Source organism: Boleophthalmus pectinirostris, unplaced genomic scaffold, assembly GCF_026225935.1.
Source record: "Boleophthalmus pectinirostris isolate CB_2022bp ecotype Guang Dong unplaced genomic scaffold, ASM2622593v1 HiC_scaffold_3, whole genome shotgun sequence".
Lineage (NCBI taxonomy): Eukaryota > Metazoa > Chordata > Actinopteri > Gobiiformes > Gobiidae > Boleophthalmus > Boleophthalmus pectinirostris.
Window position 1 is genome coordinate 23578227 of NW_026571299.1, and position 21515 is coordinate 23599741.

The 21515-nt window shown below is 40.3% G+C and overlaps 1 protein-coding gene across 1 annotated transcript in view; it reads right to left on the bottom strand.

The window, feature by feature from the left end:
- slc4a8 (solute carrier family 4 member 8) overlaps window positions 1-21515 on the bottom strand; it is a 65227-nt gene that overhangs the window by 16027 nt on the left and 27685 nt on the right. The window contains exons 7-14 of the mRNA XM_055160318.1: window positions 19396-19483; window positions 17996-18142; window positions 15137-15234; window positions 13531-13705; window positions 11259-11392; window positions 10886-11131; window positions 6039-6144; window positions 748-909 (exon numbers count right to left, since the gene is read on the bottom strand). Of these exons, the coding sequence (XP_055016293.1) occupies window positions 748-909; window positions 6039-6144; window positions 10886-11131; window positions 11259-11392; window positions 13531-13705; window positions 15137-15234; window positions 17996-18142; window positions 19396-19483 (1156 nt within the window). The remainder of the gene's footprint in view (window positions 1-747; window positions 910-6038; window positions 6145-10885; window positions 11132-11258; window positions 11393-13530; window positions 13706-15136; window positions 15235-17995; window positions 18143-19395; window positions 19484-21515) is intronic.

Genomic DNA, 21515 nt, shown 5'->3' on the forward strand with positions numbered 1-21515 from the left:
AAGAGAAACAAACGGACGACACTTGAAAATGATCCTTAGTCCAGGCATCCACGATCCATTGGCAGATCGTGGCATGAAACCGCCAAGCGTTGGCTCCCTGTCTTGGTGAATATGGATCATGAATGTGAATGTGGGTGGATCATTTAAGTTAGTTTTTTATTTCCTACAAGGATGACTCAAATATACATTTAGTAAAAATGTGTTTAATGCAGCTTTGCCACATTTGTTTACCTTTTACAGAAACAAAACTTAAAACCACATGGCTCATTTGCATAAACTATAAGCACTGAAAAAAGTAGCTCGCTCCTTGTGCGCTGATGCAGCTCAGCTTCTGTCGGATGAAAGGACATGACTCAGTGGAATATATGTGTTCTTTCTGTGACAAGGCAATGGAGGCAGTGTGGGTTGAGTTGATGCCAAACTATACTTTGCACTTTACTCCGCGAGGTTCCTGACTACATTGGCCATAATGCTCCAACAATCCATCATGTGGTGCAGCTTCGTAGTTTACCAAAGTCATACTAAAACATTTTGACAGAATTTTGAGCGCTGTGTACCACATAAAATCGGTTCGAGGTCAGTAAGCACAACCAGAATTAATACGTAAGGAACACCAGACTATAAGACGCACTGTCCATTTTTGAGAAAATTAAAGGATTTTAAGTGCCTTATAGTCCGAAAAATGAAGCAGTCAAAGAACCTTTTGGGAGTGCCACTATAGGATATGCTGTAAACAGTGTAATTTACCTTGGTTGGGAAATATCTGCTGGTTTTAAATTGTTTGAGGAATGCCGACATGAAGAAGGTGGAGAAAAACAAGATGGTGGACCAGAAGAGCACATCAGGCGTGTAGGGTCCATGGTGCCCACAGGCGGTGCCCACAAACTGCCCGTGAAGACCCAGGCACTCCTGTAAAACAACACACAGTAAAACTTTATTGTTATATTTCACTCCTTTGATTCAAAATACACAGAGGCAAAGTTCTACAAGGTTTTTCCTGAACTATTTTAACATGCCACAAAGAATTAAGAGTATGGATGAAAATGATCTACCAATGGAATAAGAGTGTTCTTCTTAATTCAAGCAACGTTCAATTTTGTTTCTTGTTTAAAGTGTAAAGAGTTGTTGTTTTTCTTATCTTAAAGGTGCTTTGTGAACTGTTCTGGTGGAGTGTCTGTCTGATACTTTTCTTCATGGAGATGTTATTGCTTAACCTGGAATGTTCCATGGTATGACATTAAACATCCATCCATCTAGCATTTATCCATTATGAATGTATTTACTGCTCAAAAATACAACTATTCCCTTTGAATGGGGTCACATCTCCACAGATCTGACCTGTAATGTAGCCTATAGCTGTATATTTTAAGCACAAAAAGGCAGGTAAGTTTACTTTAGTTGCAGCTGAAATGTGCTCAAATCATGATAAAACATTCTTAACTGAAGTAATCTTAACTTGGCTAGGTTTGAGTTTTTGCAGTGTAAGTGTTCATGAAGTTAGACTGAATGTAAACATTCCACTGTCCTATTGAACTCTATGGGTGATGCACTGTTTTTGAAAGAAATATCCAAACAGAAATCCTTCATATGTTGAGCCAAATCATTGTTAAGAATTGGTCTCATAAACTTACCATCTTGATTTTGTGGCTTAAAGCGCTGTACTTGATTTTTACTGTCTTAAAAAAGTGGAAAGCAGGACTAGTTGTGGTCATACAGGTTTGTCAAAGCCTGATCCTTTCAGATCTCAGAAGCTCAGCAGGGTCGGGTCTGGTCAGGATGGGAGACCACTGGGAAAAAACCTGTTGTTGTGTCTTTGCCTAGTATAAAAGTGGTGTGTGCGTGCTAGGGGTGGTCGGAGGGACTGATGGTGGAGATTTGCAGCTGTGCTTCTGTCAGTCTGCCCCAGGGCAGTTGTGGCTACAATACTAGATTACCTTCACTGGGTCTGGAGTGAATGAATAATGATCTGTAAAGTGTCTTTGTGAAAAGCGCTATATAAATAAAAACTTACTTACTTACGTACTAAAGCACTTTCCACAACTTTCAGAGACCAGTAAAGCTGTCACAGTAAAACTAACAATAACTAGCATGCTAACATGCGCTATGGGACAGTAAAATGCTTTTTAATTACATGCAAACAGGACACAGCAGACTTATTCTGACCTCAAGAGCTGCTTATACGATAAGTCTGTACTGGGGTAAGACACTAAAGGGCCAATTACAGTTCTGCATCGACTCAACACACACTGTCGCTGTTGCCTTGTCGCTATCATTTTTGATTTATGGATCTGTGTTGAGGTCTATTGAGGCTCACAAAGTAATTCACCATCACAATGCCAGGGGGCTAGGATTTAAAAATAGCGTTCCTGTTACAAAATGAAGCGGGAAAGCAGAGTACTGTAAATGTCTGTGATGCAGAGACCATCACAGCCCTTATTGTCTGTCACTTTCCTTTGCTGTCTGCGTCGTGCACATCAGTCGATGCACACGCTCTGAGGAGGGGGGTAAAGGACACACAACATAAATTGGGCTTAACTCTAAATACATGGAAAAAGTCAGATACAGGGCCTTTAAAGTTCTTTCAGCTGACAACAATGATGGCTCTATGAATAATGTCATAATAATGTTGAACTTTGTGTCAGTTTTTGTTTCACGTGAATTAGGGTGACCAAATTTTCTAAATCAAAAACTGGGAAACTCCTGACTTGAAGTTGTTGGTAATAATAAAATTATGAAACAAGTGCATAATTAAGGAAAACTGTTCTGCACTGAGCTCATTCGTTATTTACTCATGACTAAAATGCAAGTCAGTTTAGTCACATTTTCTTTGTGTTTTGATCATTTTTAAGCAGTTTTTCTGCATTTTACCTAAACAAATGACAGTTTATGCATCTCTTTACTGTTGACAGGTTTCAGATTGGTCAAAAATAGGGACACCTGGGACATTTCTTGTACAAAACTGGGACAAATTACTGGTTTTGGATAAATCTGCTGGGACAGGGGACACAGGGCTCAGAACTAAAATAATTAGGTGTAAAAAGTAGAAATTGGCAGTTCCAGAGCTGAAATGATCCACATGATTCTAGTGAAGGTGTTTGGGGTTTAAAAACACAGAGATGCAGGTTTGTGTGTTAAACATGTGAATGAAACCAAACACAAGTCCAGGTTTGTTTGTGATGAGGAAACAACATTACAACACGGATCAGGAAACAGTAAAGTGGGCTCTGTTATGTTATGATGTAATATAAAAGCTGTTGGTTTTCCAGGTCTGTTTAAACTCATTAGTGAAAAGTTAATGATATAATGTCCTCTGTTGTGTTTGCTCAGGTCTTGGGGACACTTAGAGAAGGCTGAGTAAGGTGATTCAATGTTAAACAGTAACTCTGCTGACCACCTCAATCTGTAAAGATGGACAAAAACGCTGAATTTGGTAGAACTGGAAATTTAACTTGGAAATTTTATGATTTTGCTAGTCTAGTTTTTTCATTTTGATGAGGTCATTTTCTTCCTGGTTGATCACAGGCAGCAGATATGACATAGGTAGAGGTCATTCAGTAACTGTTACCTAGCAACCGTCATGTAAACAAGGGCCAAAACTTGTCTAATTTACACAGTAGTTATTATTAACATGAATACAAACAAATGTCATTCTTGTGCATACATTGCCTCTACATTTTGAATGAAATGTCCTGTGCTGATAACATAAGTGGAGCTGTTTTTGTGTTACTTCCGGTATTTTTGTACTTTTCTTCTCAGTGTTTTCCCACAAACTGCCACTTAACTGATGTAAAACTATGATAAATATTGACCACAGGTACATGTCTTGGTCATATGCATTGTAATGACTGCAGGACAACTCAAAAAGGGACATGTGCTCACCCTGACGACAGTATGTGTGATGTAGTGTTGTCACCATACAAACATTTCAAACTTGATTTCAATACTAAGGAATTCATTTTCCAATTATGTGTCTAAAATCCCTCAGTCGTCCAGGTAGAATCCACAGCAAAGGAGAAATTCAGTTTGTCAGTTGCACAAATGTTTATTTTGGTTGAAAACTTTTCGCAGTTCATCCAAGCTGTTTCTTCACTTCTGGTCAGAGCTCAGTGCAGTTGAACAGGCTGAGCTAACAAACAGAAACTGTAAACAAGTATCGTATTTTACAGGCTATTAGGCGCTCTGAATTAAGTTGCACATTAAATGGTCTATTTTTGAACTTTTTTCACAAATAAACCGCACCGGACTTTAAAGGAAACACAACAGTTGGATGGGTGAGTGGTTTTGTTTGTTTGGCACGTTCACGGTGACTCTGGGCTTTGTTCAGTTGTGGCGTGTAGGGAGGGTGCTGTCTGGGACCGCTGGATTGTCGGCGTGTTCGCAGTGACTCAGTTGTTCAGTTGTGTCTAGAAGTTGCACATTGCACTCGCTTTTTCGGTTCGTTCCTCTGTTCTGTTCCTCGTCGGCGTGGAGTGATGAGTGTGTCTGTGGGTGTGTTTCGCTGTGCGGACGCTGTCTGCTCCGTGTGTGTTTGCATGTTCTGCGGGTGGTGCAGCTTTGTAGTTTACTGAAATCATGCTGGGACACCCGAGTGGATTCGCAGTCATTTTTTGATGGGGTTGGAGGCTTAAGAGCACGTCTAATAGCCCGGAAAATACAGTAGGCATTTTAGTTTCAGAGTAGTTTCAGTGTAGTTAGCTCCTCCCTTCAAGCAGAGTCCACCAGTGTCTGGCCAGAACTGGAGAAGCAGCTTGGATGAGCTGCCAAACGTTTTCGGCCAAAATAAACTTTTGTCCAGTTGACAAATTGAATTTCTCCTTTTTCATTTTCCACTTAGTTCAAAAATGCCTGAAAAAACAGACTGGTTCTGACTGTGAGCGGAGTCGCCCCTCCACAGATCTGACCTGTAACTAAGGCTATGTTCAGACTGCAGGGCTTAACACTCAATTCAGATTTTTTGTGAAATCTGATGTTTTTGCGAGGTCGTACACATTTCCAATTAAATGTGACTTGTATGTGATCTCCAGTGTGAACGTTAAACGGTCCGACAGTGTCCCGCATGTGCACTGGAGACATGACGACGTCAACCGCAGCGAGCGTGCTCTGTGTTTACAGAAGTTCAAACATGGACGCGAGCATTGAGCACCTGGAGATTTTAAAGTTCCTCTCGTACCGGAGCCAGAACATGAACAACTTACATGTTTTAAGGAGGAGATTGAGAAGGAGAAGGACAAGGTTTTTGGTCGTGGTGTTTTGTAGGACAGCGGCAGCAAAGTCCGTTGAAAGGAACATGTGGATGTGGAGACGTAGCCAAGAGTGGTGAGTGGTGATGTGCTTCGCTTCAGTGACATGGAGTTCATTAACAATTTTCACCAACTTCAGCGCAGAATAGTGATGTTTGTGTCTTGTTGATAACGTGTAGGTCAAATGAATGCACTTTGGAGGTTCAGACTGAAGTCACATGTCAAAAGATCAGATATGTATCGGTTTCAGGACCACATATCCAAGTGGCCTGGGTCGCATCTGAAAAAATCGGATCTGTGTCGTTCAGTCTGTCATTAAAAGATCAGATACAGGTCACATAGGGGCCAAAAAATCGGATTTGGGTCACTTCAGGCTGCAGTCTGAACGCAGCCTTGGTCTGGTTTGGTTTTTGTGACATAGAAAGGTTTAATGCCATGCTGTGAAACCTTCCATGGAGAAAAGAATTTGACACTCTGACTCTCGACCAGAAAAGTTACACATTGCACCTTTAAAGCAGAACTAAGTAAGTTAAGCGACAGAACTGAGAAAGGAAGAATGACAGAAAGGAAACCTAAAAGCATTAGTTTTTTCCCAAGAGAATTCTCCCTGGGTCAGAGTCGATCATGTTCCAAAAAACATACATTTAACCACCACATGAAACATTTAATGAGGTAAAAATGCGATTTAGTTCTGCTTTAATTTCATTTTGAGACTCAATAAAAAGACACAAACAATGAGCTCGATTTTCAATATTAAGAAATAACCTGACAGAGCGTTTAGTCTCATATGTTCTTTACCTTCACCGAGAGGTTGGACCAGGGCACAAATGCAGCAGTGATGTTCCTCTGACTCCACAGCTCCAGAGTTTTGTTATTGGGGTTATCAGGCTCTGAACATTTGCAGCTGGAGAACACAAGAGAACAGAGAAAGAGAGAAAGATGAAAGATGCTTGGTTACACAAGTTATAAGAAGTTACACTGAACTGTGAAAGATATTGACAAAAAACTCATTGTTAGAGCTTTGTAATTAAAGATGCATTGCGTAAATTTTCTAGTGGAGGGTCCATGAACGGCTTCTATGGAGATGTCATTTCTCTGCCTGGAATGTTCTGCAGTGTGACATTAAACTGCTCTACCTTATATTTATTCAATTACAGGTGGTTTTATAGCTCAGAAATACCTAGAATAACAGACACTGTGACTGTAAGCGGCAGAGGTGGGACCAAGTTGTTGTTTTGCAAGTCTCAAGTAAGTCTCAAGTCTTTGACCTCAAGTCCGAGTCAAGTCCCAAGTCCAATACAGGCAAGTCCAAGTCGAGTCTTGAGTCACCGGCCCATAAGTCCAAGTCAAGTCCAAGTCGTCTGCTTTGAGCTTCAAGTCATTTCAAGTCTTTAAACCAAAGTAATTTAGATTTTTGCAATTACCGTATTTTCGTCCGTCATTAAATGGTCTATTTTCAAACTTTTTTCACAAATAAACCGCACCGGACTTTAAACGAAACACAACAGTTGGATGGGTCAGTGGTTTTGTTTGTTTGTCGCATTCACGGTGACTCGGCTTTGTTCAGTTGTGGTGTGTAGGCAGTGTTGGGAAGGTTACTTTTAAAACATATTCCCCTACAGATTACAGATTATATATCCCAAAATGTAGTTTGTAACGAAATCCATTAAGCTACTTAAGTGAGTAATGTAATTTGAATACTCTGGATTACTTGATATTGTCATGTTTTTTAAAAACTACATGAATATACCAAAAACATCCTGAAAATTCTTGTTGGTTCTCTTCAAATTGTCTCTCGAGCCCAAATCTCCATGAACAGACATTTGTTTGTTGTACAGCAGCAAAGATAAGGATCTTAACATAAGAGGTTTTGTGTGCTAAAAAAAAAAGAAAAAAGTCCAATCTTTCCTTAACCATATTAAAAAATATTATTTATAGAGAAATGCTTTCTACATGAGATCACTGCTGCCTTAAAGTATGTCCACCTACTGTTAGGTGTCATAATGTTTATTTACAACTCACTTTCAGTACAAATATAAAGGTGTCAGCCCAGTAAAAATCTGTAATATTGGATGTTTTTTACTGAAAATGATGCAGAATCAGATTATTAACAATGATGATTATTAATGATCTCGTCCATTGTGTGACTGACGGCACTACCGTTAACAAGACGTTTACACAGCTCTTATTGAGCGCGTTCTGTTTGGGTTTCCAGCAATGAGTAGAATTACCAAAATAAAATTAAAAAATAGAATAGAGCCCAAAATGTGAAAATAGGAAATCACCGCCATGTCATCCATTTATTTCAACAAAGTAACTGTAATCCAATTACCACTCATTGAAACAGTAACTGTAACTGAATACAGTTACTCATAATTTGTACTCTGATTACATAACTCCAGTACATGTAATCTGTTACTCCCCAACACTGCGTGTAGGGAGGGTGCTGTCTGGGACCGCTGGATTGTCGGCGTGTTCGCAGTGACTCAGTTGTTCAGTTGTGTCTAGAAGTGGCACATTGCACTCGCTTTTTCAGTTCGTTCCTCTGTTCCGTTCCTCGTCGGCGTGGAGTGATGAGTGTGTCTGTGGGTGTTTTTCGCTGTGCGGTCGTTGTCTGCTCCGTGTGTGTTTGCGTGTTCTGCGGGTGGTGCGGATTTGTAGTTTACTGAAGTGGTACTGGGTCGTTTTTGATGAGGTTGGAGGCTTAAGAGTGTGTCTAATAACCCAGAAAATACAGTAATATGATTTTTAAGCTAAATTGTACTTGGTATATTTATATATGAGTATATATAAGAGTTGTAGAAATCCAAATTTTTTTTTTCCTTTTTAAATGTCTTGACAAGATGTTTATGGTCAGAATAGAAAGAATAAAGATTTAAAAGTGCTTAATAACTGTTATTTGTCATGAAGGATCATGTTCTGTGTAGTTCCCTCTGTTTTACTGTATTGTACTGTATATTACTGTAGTACATTTGAGGATACAACATCACAGTACTTCAGTTACATCCAAAGTAACAGAAGTGAGAGGGACATGTTCCAGTTTGTTTCTTTTAAAATTAAGCACCACATTTATCAACTGTAAAGACAAAAGTATTTTCTAAAAACATATAAATATATTTAGAAGAAGCATCAAGTATCAAGTCTGAGTCAAGTCCACAGATCTGACCTGTAACTTGGTAACGTGGTTTAGTTTGGTTTCCATGAAGATATAAAGGTGTAATATCATACTTTGAAATGTTCCAGACAAAGCACTAACATCTCCCTTTAGAAAAGTGTTTGACGGAGCCTCCAAAAGAAAAGTTACACAATGCTAAAAACACAACTTAAATGCATTTGTTTTTTTCTCTTTTTCTTTTCTTTTCTATTAAAATAAGACAGTATAATCACGTACAACAAACATAACATTACCAAGTCGTACATAAACTCGGCCATGTTCCAAAAAATATGCACTTAACCACCACAAGGAAATGTTTAAATGTTTCTTGGTTCTGCTTTAATTTCATCTTGATATTCAATCAGCTTAAGTTTTTTTCGAGACTCGGTCCTGTGGTTTGGAGCAAAACTGATGCTTCAGAGGAAAGAGGAAAATGCACTGAACATGTATTGAACGTGAGTAAGTAAAAGTGTGTAATGTTTATGTTGAGAAAATGAATATGAATTTAACTAAGTGTAACTGAATCAAAATGTGGATCGATCAGTGCGAGGATTTACCCCCGATCACACACAAGATAGACGAGGAAGAGGAGGAAGAGGAGGAGGAGGAGAGAAAGAAGAAGGAGAAGAAGAGGAGGAGGAAGAGGAGGAGGAAAAGGAGGAGTTGGAGGAGGAAGAGGAGGAGGAGGAGGAAGAGGAGGAAGAGGAGGAGGAGGAGGAGGAGGAGGAGGAGAAAGTAGAAGGAGAAGAAGAGGAGGAGGAGGAAGAGGAGGAGGAGGAGGAAGTAGAAGGAGAAGAAGAGGAGGAGGAGGAAGAGGAGGAGGAGAAAGAAGAAGGAGAAGAAGAGGAGGAGGAGGAAGAGGAGGAAGAGAAAGGAGAAGGAGAAGAAGAAAAAGTAGGAGGAGGAGGAGAAGTAGAAAAGGAGGAGAGGAAAAGGGAGAAGGAGGAGAAAAAGGAGGAGGAGGATGAGAAGAAGGAGAAGATGAAGAAGGAGGACGAGGAGGAGAAAAAGGAGGTGGAGAAGAACAAGAACAAGAAGGAGGAGAAGAAGTAGAAGGAGGAGAAGGAGGTGGTGGAGAAGAAGAACAAAGAGGAGAAGAAGAAGAAGGGAGAAGGAGGAGGAGAAGAAAAAGAACAAGAATAACAAAAACAAGACCAAGAAGAAGAAGGAGGAGGAGGAGGAGAAGAAGGAGAAAAAGAAGAAAGAGTAGAGGAAGGAGTAGAAGAAAATGAGTGTGTGCCCTCGAACGCTCCTGGATGAGGTGAACAGTAGACATGTGCAAAAATATCAAAATATCGTATCGTTTAATGTGATGATACAGTATCAATATCGTGGGCTGCTGTATCCATATATCACTAAGAATATTTTTTTGGTATATTTTACAAAATTATTTTGTTAGAGTTTTGGTGCTTGTTTAGAGGAAGAAACTTTTTTACATTTGACATGTTCAATGTTTTGATGATTAAAATGTTTGTGTTTCATATGAACTTTTCACAAGAAGTGGTTTAACAAAGACTTTTAGTATCACAGACATGATTTAGCCTTTATTTTTTATTGAACCTTATCGAATTGATTTGAAATATATTGAATCATAAGCTCACTGTACTGTGTAATGTATTGTATCGAGGCCTATGTATCGAGGTATGTATCGCACCATGGCCTATGTATCAATGTATTTATCATATCATGGTCTACGTATTGAGGTATGTATCACATTGTAGCCTACATATCGAGGTTTGTGTCGTATCGTGGCCTATGTATCGAGGTATATTGATATGTATGTATCACATCTTGGCCTATGTATTGAGGTACATATTGCATCGTGGCCTATATATCGACGCATGTATCGCATCGTGGCTTATGTATCAAGGTATGTATCACATCATGGCCTATGTATCGAGGTACATATCGCATCGTGGCTTATGTATCGAGGTATGTATCGCATCGTATGGCATCGTGTGTATCGTATCGTATCATATGTATGTATCGTACGCATTGTGGCCTATGTATCGAGGTACGTATCGTATCGGCAGCTTCTTAATGATACTTGGCCCTTGTTAACAGAATGCTCGTGAGAAACATTTTCCAAAATCATTAATACCACGTGATATTCCGGTACTATATTCAGGTCCTATATTACGCAGAATTCACTCTTGTAAGGTTTAAATGGCCCGTATGACACTATTTTCTGTATTAAAATGGTTCCTTATCACAAACAGACCTGGAGTTGTGTTTTGTTTTAAGTGGAAGCGCTCCACTGTGTTTTTAAACTCCACATACCTTCACTAGAGACATTTGGATAATTTAAGCCTTGGAATTGCTGATCTTTATTGAACTTAAGGTAAAAGGTGGAACTTTGAAAATGTAGACAGACTAATAAAGTGTGAATGAAATAAAACACATCTCCAGGTCTGTTTTTGAGGAGGTCACAACATCATAACCAGGCTTAAAGCTCCTAAGAGTCAGTTTTATGTAATAAATTCAGACTCACTATGCCAGTGTGAGCTTGTCCAGGTCGCTGTGTGCGTTAAAAGGGTAGATCTCTCTGAGGTGGAACAGCTTCTCCAGAGCCTCGTAGATGAAGATGAGACAGATGAGCGCCGCGAAGGCCTCCTCCGTGAACCGCGTGATGTAACAGACCAGAGAGCTGGCATCTGTCGCTACTAGCAACAAGCACAGGAACGCTGTCCACAGGCCGATACAAGTGCGCAGGGACAGGTAGGACAGGCCATAGTCCCTACAACACAAAACAATAACAGTTTAAACTCACTTTCATGACATTTAAAAGCTTCTCGTGTAGGTTTTTCATCTGTTTGTCTCTTTAATTATTTGCTGAATTGAAAGTGGATTTGAGTTGTACGTACTTGCAGAATCTGAAGAGGATCTTTTCAAAGACCAGGACTGGCCCGGTGCTGCCCAGGATGGTGAGGGGCTGACCAGCAAACAGAGAGTAGGCCACTCCGGTCATAGAAGCTCCCAGCAGAGACTCGATGGCACTCTGCAAAACAACAACAGGTTTGAGAAGTCCAATATAATGTTGTCAATGAGGAAATGGTTTGTTTTGTTCTGAAAAGTTGTATTTAATCTTTTGAGGAGATATGGTCTCTATTTGGACTCTGTGTGGACTTTATGTGGAGTCTGTGTAGACTCTGTGGATTTCTTTTGACTCTCTCTGTGGATTCTCTGTGTGGACTCTCTGCGTGAACTTTATGTGGACTCTCTCTGTGGCTGTAGGTATTTGATCATTCAGTCATTTAATCCGTCAATAAAAAAATGAGTATTAGTCAACAATCATTTTAAATTTCTTAGGATTTAAATGGAACAACAGAGAGGAGAAGATACAGAGGGAGTTAACTGAGGATCTGGAAGTGAATCATGAATTCAGTCAGCCTTTTACATGAATTCATTGTTAGTTGTAGTTAAATGGTTGTTTTTGTATGAACTCCCCTTGCAGGTGTAGTCTTGTAAGTGCAGTTTGGGTCAGACACACAGAGAGATGGAATAGTTTTGAAAGTTTTTGTCACACTCCCTTTTCAGTCAGGACATACTGTATCTTTGTGGAACACAGTTAGTGAACACATGCAGCTCCAGTGAACCTGAGCCTCGTCTGGAAAAGCCCAATGAGCTAAACCTGAGTTCGTACAGTTATGGTAAACTGGATTTCGGGCAATTCTCTTGGGCTTGTTTCAGTTCTAGTCTTTAGTGTATAGTAGGTTGGTTTTGAGGAGAAGACGTTTCTATTATAGGAGAGTTTGATCTGTGGGAGGCCAGGTGAATGTCTAAGTGTCTTAAGTGCAAGTACTGATACAGTATGTGTAATGCACTGATGTATTTATAGGCAGTGTTGGGGAGTAACAGATTACATGTACCGGAGTTACGTAATCAGAGTACAAATTATGAGTAACTGTATTCAGTTACAGTTACTGTTTTAATGAGTGGTAATTAGATTATAGTTACTCTGGTCTAAACTAGGTCTAAACCAGGTCTAAAAACAGGACTAAACCAGGTCTAAACCAAGACTAAACCAGGTCTAAACCAGGACTAAACCAGGTCTAAACCAGGTCTAAAACCAGGACTAAACCAGGTCTAAACCAAGACTAAACCAGGTCTAAACCAGGTCTAAACCAGGACTAAACCAGGTCTAAACTAGGACTAAACCAGGTCTAAACCAGGTCTAAACCAGGTCTAAACTGGGACTAAACCAGGTCTAAACCAGGACTAAAACAGGACTAAAACAGGATTTAACAGGACTAAATCATGCTGTGTGGATGTGTCTCTTCTTCTATCAATAATATTTTTAATACGGTTCAGTAAAGTCTGGGCTTTTTATTTTCTTTTAACAGACAAAACATCTTATTTGAAGATTTCCTCGTCTATGCTCCTCTACAGCAAATCAAGTAATCTAAAGTATTCAGAGTACAAATTATGAGTAACTGTATTCAGTTACAGTTACTGTTTAAGTAAGTGGTAATTGGATTACAGTTACTTTGTTGAAATAAATAGATTACACGGCTTTATTTTCCTGTTTTCACATTTCGGGCTATATCCCTTTTTTTTTCTTTTTTTTCAGTAATTCCACTCATTGCCGGACACTAAACCAGGTCTAAACCAGGTCTAAACCAGGTCTAAACCAGGACTAAACCAGGACTAAAACCAGGTTTAAAGCAGGACTAAACCAGGTCTAAAACAGGATTTAACAGGACTAAACCATGCTGCATGGACCGTGTCTGCTCCTCTTCTATCAATAATATTTTAATATGTTTAACTAAAGACTGGGCTTTTTTATTTTCTTTTAACAGACAAAACATCTTATGTGAAGATCCTAGTCTTTGCTCCTCTACAGCAAATCAAGTAATCCAAAGTATTCAGATTACATTACTCACCTTAAATAATTTAATGGATTCCATTCCAAACTACATTTTGGGGTATGGAATCTGTAATCTGTCGGGGAATACATTTTAAAAGTAACCTTCCCAACACTGTCTATAGTGCAGTTTTGTTCATAAATACTTGTACTATTGTATAAAACACAGCTCAGTAAAGGCCTCGCAGGTCCAAAGGCTGTACACTCTACATGCATGAACGACCATGTCACTAAGTTACTAATAAAAGTGTGATAGTGTGTGTTTGTCTTACGATGCGTCCCTCGGTGGCCTCTCCCAGCAGCCCTCCAAACGTGATGACAGGAGACATACAGGCACAGTACAGGAACAGGAAGGAGGCCACACACTGCAAACTCAGACCATCTCTGAAGTCACTCAGGTAAAACGGAGCCTTCCTCTTAATGTCCAGGATGAGGCCTCCGAACAGCCTGAAACACAGACCACAACAGGGCACTTTGACTTTTATTATCATTATTATTATTATTAAGACCTCCAAACGACATGAGACACGGAGAAGAACAGGGCACTTTGACTTTGTATTTTTATTATCCAGACGTCCAAACAGCCTGACACACAAGAACAAGGCAGTTTAGTTTTTATTAGAATGTTACATTTCATCAGATGCACCTGGAGCAGCTCAAAGGTACAGCGTGGTACATATGTGTTATTACTGAAAACTTGTAAAACATGCTTTCTCACAGTGAATAGGTTTTCCTCTCCACAGATATGACCCGTAATTTGAACTAGTGCCCTCACTGACTTGTCTCCAGTTCAGTGCCATATTGATTAACTTTCTATTGTCATCACCAGTGTTGGGAAGGTTACTTTTAAAACATATTTCCCTACAGATTACAGATTACAGACCCCAAAATGTAGTTTGTAACGTAATCCATTAATTTATTTAAAGTGAGTAACGTAATCTGAATACTGGATTACTTGATTTGCTGTAGAGAAGCAAAGATGAGGATCTTCACATAAGATGTTTTGTCTGATAAAAGATAATGAAAAGTCCAGACTTTACTTAAACATATTAAAAATATTATTGATAGAAGAGGAGGAGACACGTCCACGCAGCAGGATTTAGTCCTGTTAAATCCTGTTTTAGACCTGGTTTAGACCTGGGTTTAGACCTGGGTTTAGACCTGGTTTTAGACCTGGTTTAGTCCTGGTTTAGTGTTCGGCAATGAGTGGAATTACCGAAGGGAAAAAAAAAAAAAAAAGGAATAGCCCAAAATGTGAAAACAGGAAAATACCACCGTGTAATCTATTTATTTTAACAAAGTAATTGTAATCCAGTTACCACTCATTGAAACAGTAACTGTAACCAAATACAGTTACTCATAATTTGTACTCTGAATACATAACTCCAGTACTTGTAATCTGTTACTCCCCAACACTGGTCATGACCAATACGTAGCATACGAAAAAAGAACTTTGAACTATAATGGAGCAGAAAAAGCTCTGTGGTTTGATTCTTCTCTGCTGTTCAAACCTCTCAAACCATGTGCTTCCATTGTGTCCTTGGGCAAGACACACACTTGTTATTTGTGAGTGTGGTGTGCATGAGTGACTGGTGGTGGTCTGGAGTGGCAGCCACATGTCTGTGAGTGTGCCCCAGGGCGGCTGTGGCAGAGTCTGGAGTGAATAGATAAAGTACAGTGCAGTGAGTCTCTGGAGAGCCTTTTACGATGTTGTTGGGGGATAATAGAATAAGATGATGCTGTGTGTTGGATGTTCAAGTCCCTCTGGTCATTGTGATCTGAAGTAAGTGCATCAGACCTCCACACTGTCTCCGGCCTCTTCATCTCTCTTCTATAGACTACTTGTAAAACAGATCTGATGTGATATACAGTGTTTACCTCCCTGTCCTCTGCAGCTCTGGTCCGTGGTGCTCTCCATGCTCCTCCTCCACTGGACACACTGTCCCGTTAGACACTGAGGGCATCTTCCTCTTCTCCTGAAACACATTTGACCCACACGTGTTTTATTCATCACACGTTTCACTGTTACACGTCACACATACTCACTGTAGTGGGCAAGAGTGTGGCTTTTAACATGGGGACAAAAGCATTCAGTCATACATTATTTCCAGAGATTTTTGGCAATGATTTTCTTGTATTATAATTAATTAGTTTGATGTTTTGGTTTCATCTTAAAGGCTCCACACTCACTTTCTCCAGATGTCAAACAGTAAGAGTGAAAGGCAGTGATTTCTTTGAGCTCAAAAAAAGACAACCTTGTACAAGATGAATAAAACAAAATGAATAAAAAACAAGATTTATATAAAACAAGCTTGAATTAAGTAAATACAAATCCAGGAGTGATTTTTCTACACTCTAACATTCAGCATCAGTTTTGCCTGATATGGGCCCTTCAGGGGTGTCAAACATATGGCCCGGGGGCCAGATACGGCCCTCCAAGACCTTTAATCTGGCCCTCGGCTGATTTTCTACTAAAATATTTTAATTATATTTTCTATTAAAATATTGGTCATTTTCTGTGGTGTTTATCACAGCAGCGTCTCCAGCGTCTCTGTACGTGGCCCCTCCCACCAGAGCAGCACAAATGAAGACTTGTCTCTTTCCAAACTAAACTAAATAAAACTAACCTTGCATCACATGAATCGTCACATGTTGAGGGACTATTTTCTTATATATCAGTCCACCGCTGCCAAGGACTCACTGCTACTGTTCAGACATAAATCCTTCAAATACAAGGTTGGTTTTACTTCTAAAATTATTCTATCAACACAGACATTCACATGGACAGTCTGGTGTAATAATAGATTTGTTTCGGGTGTTTTGTGGAGTGGGTAAGAATGTTTTTAGCGGCAGTCGGAACAAAGAGAATGTTTGGTGAATTTTATCAAGGGGAAAGACGTTATTGTCCTTCTTCCTACAGGATTTGGAGCATTACATACGTCACGACCAAACAGCAGCGAGTGGTTAAATAAAAAAAGTACCCGCCTACAGTCGAGCGAACGAATCCTAACACTGTGAGGTCGGACAGTTTCCACAAAGTGAAACCGGCTGGATGACGACATGGGATGAAAATAAACCTGCTAATATCTTAAAGGGATAGTTCGGATTTTTTGACATAAATCTGTGTGTCATCCCCATGAGCAGTGTCGTGCATCCACACTGACTTACCCACAATAGCGTCCAGGTGAACCAAGATACTGGCCGTTGGCTGGGGACTGTATAATAAAGCGTTTTTCTTCTCAAAACAATATGTGTTCAAAAGAGTGATACATTTGCATCACAAAACCATCATCGCCTAAAAAGTCAGACCTCATAATCGCTTGGCACTGTTTTCTTTCCGTTCGTATCACTGCGCGCTGCGGCCAGGTGTTCGGTAGTGTTTACATGCGCAGACCGCCGTGACGCGAGAGAGCTAACATGAGAGCTAGAGTGATAAGTGTATAAGCTTGTATAAGATACATAAGAATATATCTAAAAAATGGTTGGAACTCTTGATTTTCTGTAACAAAAAAAATCTGGCTGAATCTCCACACACATTTCACCAGTTTCCTGTCACGGACTTTGCGCTGAGGAAACTTTGGCTTCTTGCCTTTGGCTTCAATGTGTAAACCAAACCAGGTTAGAACGAAGAAGTGCTGCTATGTTTACAAGAGAACAGGCTCAAGAATCAGCTGTAAAGCTGTGTGCAGTAAATCACTCAGTGTCATATCACCAGCGAAGCTTCTACAAAACGTAACTTTATAAGTCGACTGTTATTACTATTGTAAATGTCGCGTACACTATTGGTAGCAGCTACGTGGACGTGTGAATGATTCCATGTTTCTATTAGTCGTCCATGCTTCAGTCACAGTATAGGCTCTATGTTCGCAAGTTTATAAATGACGTGATGGTGATTGTCGCTCACTCGGTCTCTCACGGCTCCAGCTTCAACTTGTACCACTTCTCTGTCTCTCTTCTCTCTCTGCCTGTTCTAACTCCATCTGGCGAAATTCGGCATCAGTATATTCGGGTTCATAAAGATCTCCCCTCGACTTTGTGGTAAAGGCAATGTGTTTATTGTCGGTGTCGTAATCAGACATGTTGCTAACATTCCGAGCAGTAAACAAAGTGAACCAGGCGCGGCTGCCAGGTGGCAGCCGCGCCCAGTGATACGAAAAAAATAGTGCCAAGCGATTATGAGGTCTGACTTTTTTGTGGGAGATGGTTTTGTGATGCAGTTGTATCACTCTTTTGAACACAGATTGTTTTGAGAAGAAAACGCTTTATTTTACTGTCCCCAGCCAACTCGCCAGACTACTTTCGTCAGCACCGAAAACGGCCAGTATCTCGGCTCACCGGACGCTGACGAGGGTAAGTCAGTGTGGATGCACGACACTGCTCACTTGGATGCCATACAGATTTATGTCAAAAAATCCGAACTATCCGTTTAAGAACCACAATTGCAAAAACAAAACTATTTGCAGCACAAACGAAGCACAAACGACTGACTCCATTTTTTGCTATTTTGAAGCTTCCTGGAGGCTGCTGACCCCAATTTGACCTATAAAAGAATTGGTAATATCTCCAAAACTAAAGCAGCACAAACCAAAATTTTTGCCACACAAATGGAGCACAAACCATTGGCATTTTGTGTATGTTTGCATTCGATGGGGGTGAACGCCATGAACTTTGTGTCTGAGCCTGAACCTGAAGACTGTTTGGACTTGAGTGTTGTTTTTGTTTGTTTGTGCTCCAGACCTGGGAGGGCACGTTCTTGGGCGGCTCGATGCGTATGGACGGGTCCCACTCTCCAGGGGGCAGCACCGTCACCTGGTCCAAAAACTCGTCTATGCCGGCCAACAAGTCGCTCCTGTCTTTGGCTTTGTACGCCACATCATGGAAGATCTGTGCAGACAGAGGGACAGAAAGAGAAAGAAAGAGAGGAGGGAGGGAAAGAGGGCAAGAGAGAGACAGAAATAAAAAGGGAGGGAGGTGAGACAGAAAGACGGGGAGAGGGGGGAGGGAAAGAGAGAGTTAAGTTGAAGACAGAGAGAGAAAGAGAAAGGGAGGGAGAGAAGAGGAGGAGAGACAGAGAGAGACAGAAATAAGAAGAAGGGACAGAAAGAGGGAGAGAGGGGGTAGAGGGAAAGAGAGAGAGAGCAAAAGACAAAAGAGAAAGAGCGAGGCAAAGGGAAGAAATGTTTGATCATTGGGAGAGGTTGAAGAGAAAGAGACAGAAAGAAGAAGAAGAAGGGAGGGAGAGAAGAGGAGAGAGAAATGTGGACAGAGAGAGGAAAGAAAAGAAGAAGGAAGAGAGAGGGATGGGTGAGAGAAAAGAGCGAGGGCAAGAGAACGAAAAAGATGGAGAAAAAGAGAGAGAAATAGAAAAGAGGAGAACATGAGAGAGAGAGAGACAGAAATAAGAAGAAGGGATAGAAAGAGAGGTTGAGGGAAAGAGAGAGAGAGAGCAAAAGACAAAAGAGAAAGAGGAGGGCAAAAGGAGGAATAGAGTGAGATATGATCGGGAGAGGTTGAAGAGAAAGGGAGAAAGAAGAAGAGAGTGAGAGAAGAGGAGAGAGAAAATGTGGACAGAAAAGAAGAAGGGAGGGAGAGAGGATGGGGTGAGAGAAAAGAGAGAGGGCAATGAGACAGAGAAAAAGAGAGAGAAATAGAAGAGAGGAGGACAAGAGAGAAAGGAGGAGAAGAGACAGAAGATCAGTGAGAGAAAGAGAGAGTCAAGAGAGACAAAAGGAAAGAGAAAGAGAGAGTGGAGAGAAAAAGAAAGGAGAGGTGAGAAAAAGGAGAAAAAGAAGAAGGAAGGGAGCGAGGAGAGTGAAATAAACAGAAGGAAGAGAGAGATGAAGCACGAAGAGAGAAAAACAGAAAGAGCAACAGTGTGAAGAAGGTTTAGAGAGAATTAGAAGACAGGAAGGAGAGAGCAAGAGGAGAATAGACAGAAAAGGAGAGAGGGAAATAAGAGAAGGCGGGAGGGAGAGAGAAGGGTAGAAGAAAAAGAAGGGAGAGAGAGAGAGGAGGGTGGCAGAGGAGAAGCAAACAAAGACGTAGGGAGAACGATGTGAAAGTGGATCTCCTAAACTCATTATGTTCATTAGAGGCTCAGAGCGGTGCATTGTGGGTAGTTGGCGGTGGCGTCTTACCTCGTCGGTCATTATAGTCGCCATGGAGCGTCCGATTTCATGATACTGCTGAGCTTTCCCATCAGGCCCCAGGAGGATGAACAGAAACCTGACGGAGAGGAAGAGCGGGACGTCAGTCATGTGTGATCAGCTTTTTGGACTTTGGGGCAGCACAGTGTTTAGAATCCAGAGCAAACGATAAATTCTGCTGATATTTTTGGGCCAATATTAACTATTTTGCGCAAATTTTGGCATTTAAATACAAATACAAACTCCTCCACAGGCCTTTTTACCACAAACCTGTCAGAGAACTCTTATTAGACTGAGACAAACTTGATTGATCCACAAGGGAAATGATTTGGACACAGGAGCATCACACATCACAATATAATACAATACAAATAATACAAATTAATAAATGCATTTTATTTTAACCAGTGAGTGCCTTGGGGTTTTGTTTTTATTTTTTTTTTGCATCTTTTTAATGACTTCCCTTCCCAAAGAGCACCACTGAGTTTGGATCTAATGTGTATTATCCTCTGGAGGTCCAGGAAGCACTTCTTCTGAAACTTTTTTTTAAAAATACATTAACAACATGTGTAAAGGTTCATTTATTGGTGCCAAAAGTGAGTTTGTGCAATTTGTGTGTGTTTACATTCCTCCACTACATGTGCATCTACAGAGAGGATCAGCTCTTTAATATTCATGAGGGAACTGGTCCACGATTAGGGTGACAGTGTTTCCTGCAGCGCTTTATAGTTCAGGTGGCGCCTTCACAACAATAGCCTCCCAACTTAACTATGTCCCTCTGAAACATGGATCTATTAAAATAACTGGATACAGTGTTGCTGCTTGTAGCTGCCTCCAGTTGACGTAGTGTCACTCACTGGAACTTCAGCGGAAAAATCCCATGGGTTGAGACAAGATTTTTCTCATAGAGGCAATGTAATCACAAACTGCTCGTGTTTGTCTGACAGGTCACCTACAACTTTCAAAAATGTCGGATTTGTGGCGATTTTTACCTATTTTTAGATCATAAACTTTTTCTCAGCTCAAAATCTTTCAGTTGTCTTAAAAAATGCTTTATAATCGTTCTCTCTGGCTCCGCTCTGCTTCGCTCTAGCTCCTCTCACTCTGATTGCTCAAAGTGATCACGTGATACACGAGCCTGCTCTCTGCGTGCCTTCGCGTGCATTTGCGTGTGCCTGTAGGAGAAAAAAGCACTACTGCACATGCTCGGTCGGCCCACAGCCGCCTGAAGTACCTCGCCGGGCTAAAGGCGAATCTGGGATCATGCGACATTGAGTTCGGCCCATTGACTTGAATGGTCGGCCATTTTAAAACCTGGGGGCTTGCTCTGAACCTTGTGAATCCTCACAAAAATACGGTCATCACGTCCCGGTCCTCACTTTCACCTTTGACCAGCACAGAATCTCCTCCCCCCTCCCAGTGTCAGTGCAGCAGATCTGCACTTACTGCAGACACTGTGGACAAAGTTGTTTTTTGTGGCCAAAAAATTGAAGATTGAGTAAAAGTTGATGCTGGAACTGTTAGTGCTGCACTTTACTCTTTGAAAAGTTTTTACTGTTTACAAGGAATTTATCTTTTATCATATTTCATACATTTGTTGCTTATTTGAGAATATTTTATTGAACTTATTAGTATTACCAAGCTGCACTTTGCATTTATTTTATTTTCCCATTATGTTAAAACAAATTGTTGGTTTAATAAACAAACAAATAAACAACAAGCAAATGGTTTTGAATTTTGTTCCCAAACTGAACCGAAAATGAACCAAACCATGACCTTAAAACTGAAGTACATACTGAACTGTGATTTTTGTACCGTTACAACCCTAGAAATAAAACATTCTAAATAAGTAGCAAAAAAGAGCAAGAGACAGATGTCAAATAAGACATAATTATATAAACGTAAATGTTCAAGTTAAAATAAAAATATATATAAATAGTTAAAATCGATAAATAAGGCATAAAATATAAATTCACAGCTTTATGCAAGAGGTCATTAGGACGTATAATAAATATGATATGTTGTTTTTTTTATCTGCTGATATTTTTGGGCTGATACTGTAAATTTTTGCTCAAAGTCGTTTAAATTCACTACAAACTCACCCACCGCTC